The sequence below is a fragment of the Macrobrachium rosenbergii genome, chromosome 41, assembly GCF_040412425.1.
Source record: "Macrobrachium rosenbergii isolate ZJJX-2024 chromosome 41, ASM4041242v1, whole genome shotgun sequence".
Classification (NCBI taxonomy): domain Eukaryota; kingdom Metazoa; phylum Arthropoda; class Malacostraca; order Decapoda; family Palaemonidae; genus Macrobrachium; species Macrobrachium rosenbergii.
In genome coordinates, this window is record NC_089781.1 from 63650851 (window position 1) to 63654086 (window position 3236).

Below are 3236 nucleotides of genomic sequence, written 5' to 3' on the forward strand. Positions count from 1 at the left end.
CTCTTAGAATCAATATGAATCTATCTCCATCATGATAGGCGATTGGTAGTTTTGTTACAATTGGTTAGTTATAAAGTTACTCACTTCATACACAGTGACTTTTTATGCTCAAGTTTTGAACCAAAAATATCACTTAATAATGTATTCGTTATACCTTGGGAATAGCTCACGCCGAAAGGGAATTAGAGCTAATAAGCACACCTGCCCCAACTAGGGCAATACTAACTCTCTCGCAATCAAACTTCCAGGTTTGATATATTTCGATAGCAGATCATAAAAGCATTTTTTTTTAAAGCCAGAAGAAATTAATTTTCAGTTCAGATGATCAAAGATTCTTCCATTCTGTTTCAGAGAATCTGCACTCTCTTGGTCAAGCTGGACACTCTCAGTTTTATATATAATCAGAAGTTTTGACAAGGAGGAAGCACACTCATCATTATACAGTGCAAAACATGATAATGACGGCAAACAGCAATATTGTGCATCAAGGCAAAATAATTATGAATTAATTTTGTTTCTCAGACAACCTTATTCCGCCTGTCTGTAAATAATATATTTAAAAACTCAGATTCATCAGTTTCGTAGTTATCACTGGATACAGAACTTGTCTTGTAATTTACGATGTTAAATAAAAATCTTGCAATACAGGAACGCATTAATCTGTGGTGCGTTAACATGAAAAAGGGCTGCATTTATAATTAAGATTACATTTTCATTTGCTGTGATTAGTAGAAATTTATTTTTTATATTTACCCTTTTTACCACTTATTTGCTTTTAAGAGGTATTGATAATATACACCAAACACTTGAAAATGGCTGAAACTGATTGGCAATTACAACTTTTGCCCTATGATATAATACATGTGTTATCGTGCAAATGTACTCGTAATATTTCATAAAAGTGTTTCTATATTTGCTTGTAGAAAGATATAAATATGTAATCTACAACAGAAAAATATTATAAGCATGAAAGATACATCTACAGTAGGAATAAATATTGCAAAATAGAAAAATTCAAAACAAGTATTTATTAATATATTGTGAGTGAGGTACGAGTAAGATACGGAGGTCAACAACTTACTAATTTATTTACAAAACTTTCACACAGGTCAATAGCTTGTGTGAGCCGCAAAGTAGTCGCGACCTCTTGACAGATAGAGGAAGGGATTAAATTCAAGCATCTGTGTTTCTTCACTGACATAAATTTACATATGGATGGATACAAGACATCTGATTGACAATTATACATACATTACTGGCTGACCTAACAATATACAGAATGATAATAATACATGAAAAGTAACAATGACGGTGTCTAAAATATTTGCATAAAAGACATGCGAGAGAATTTGTTTTTCTCTCGACTGCATGGTTTTTCCTCCCTTGTTACTCATCGCAGGAGAATGGAGATTTGATCGTGGGCCTGCCACATGGGCGCTACAGGACTCCTCCTAAGGAGAGGCCAATGTATGTGGGCCAGTGTCTGTTATGAATGCAGGTTTCAACCGGTCATTTGAAAGCCACGGTGTCCTCCCGTCTACTGTCATCTGGTAGGCCATTGGTTGTCTCTGCAGTATGTGGTGTGATCCAGAGTAGGCTATGGAGAGGGTTGTGTGCATCTACCCTGATGAACGCATATTTTGCGTTCTGTAAATCTTCGAGGACACACACTTTTCTGTTTTCTTAGTAGGTTGTCTTGCCTGGTATTATTTTTTTATCACTTTTCTGGTGTCAGATGACGAAGTTGGGTTAATTTTTCTTGGAAGACATCTGCTGGCAACGTCAATGCTTTGCCATACAGGATTTCTGCTGGAGATGAGTTGAACACTGCATGCAGTGTTGCTCTCAGTCCTAGAAGAACCCATGGCAGTTCTTTTCTCCAACTCCCACCCTGGCATCTGGCGGTGAGTGTTGTTTTTAATGATTGGTGCATCCTCTCAATGATTCCGTTGGTTTCAGGGTTGCAGGCCGTCGTATGCGTTATTATCATCCCCTGACTGTCAGCGAGGGTGTTCCACAGGGCGGATGTGAAGTTAGCTCCCCTATCGCTGGTGATGTTCTGGGGGACTCCATGCCGGCTAACCCAGTCAAAAAGGGATTTAATGCAGATCTCTGCCGTCTGTTTTCGGATGAGTATTGTTCCCAGCCACCTGATGTTCCTGTCTGTTATGGTAAACAGATATTTGCACCCTTCTGAGGTGGGTAGGAGTCCTAACTATGTTAACATGTATGTGGGGAAGTTGGTGGTTCTTTGTTTTGAACTCTTCTATCCCGTTTTCGATGTGCCCTGTGACTTTTGACGTCTGGCATGGGATGCATTCTCTTGTCCAAGTCTTCATGTCTCTTCTCATCCCCCACCAGATGTACTGCTCTGCTATGATTCGGATGGTTGATCGACCCGATGGGTGAGATAGGTTGTGGGCAAGAGTGAAGGCTCTCCTTCTTAGTCCCTCTGGCAAGTATGGGCAAGGGCATCTGGTACTCATCTCACAGGTGACGGTCATCATTCCACTGTTGATTGACGGGTTGCTCCATGTGGGGGTGAGTTTGATCCACCACAGCCACTGCAGCCCCTTGTCATCCTTCTGCGTCTCCTCTATCTCGGGATAGGCTATCCTGAGTTGGATGGTATTGGCACAGTTTCTTAGTAGGGCATCCACCACGGTGTTTGCTGAACCCTTCAGGTACTTTATGGTGCAGGAGTGCTCGACTATCGCTGACAGGTGCCATTGTTGTTGTGCTGACCATATGTCTGCTGACTTTATGAAAGTATGAACTAGTGGTTGATGATCTGTTTGCACCACGCAGCCTCTTCCCTCGAGCATGTGGCGGAAGTGGCAGACTGCTTTTGTAGAATGAGGTGCTCCCGTCAATTGTTGACTAATTCTGCCTGCTATGGTTAGCTTTTTACAGAAGGCCAGCAGGCAATGACCATCATCAGTATCCTGCTCAAGTATGATGCTCATCGCCATATTGCTTGCGTCGGTTGTCAGAGTGAGGGACCTATGGGGTAAAGGAAATATTAGTGTTGTTGCAGAGGTTATTGCTTCTTTCGCTAAAATAAATCCTTTGTATTGACGTTCTCCCCAATTTAATTTCTTTTTATTTTCTTTATGGCATTCATAAATGGGGTTCACTATTTTTGCAATGTGTGGTATGAACTGGTAGTAATAATTTATTAAACCAGAAAATTCTTGCACTGATTTCACTGTTGTTGGTTTGGGGAAGTGTTATTG

General features: G+C 40.5%; 1 protein-coding gene across 1 annotated transcript; it reads right to left on the reverse strand.

The window, feature by feature from the left end:
• Positions 1-2099: 2099 nt before the first annotated feature.
• On the reverse strand, positions 2100-2972 carry LOC136827200 (uncharacterized). The gene has a single exon (XM_067084970.1). It carries the CDS (start codon positions 2970-2972, stop codon positions 2100-2102), a length of 873 nt encoding a protein of 290 aa, XP_066941071.1.
• Between the last annotated feature and the right edge of the window lie 264 nt (positions 2973-3236).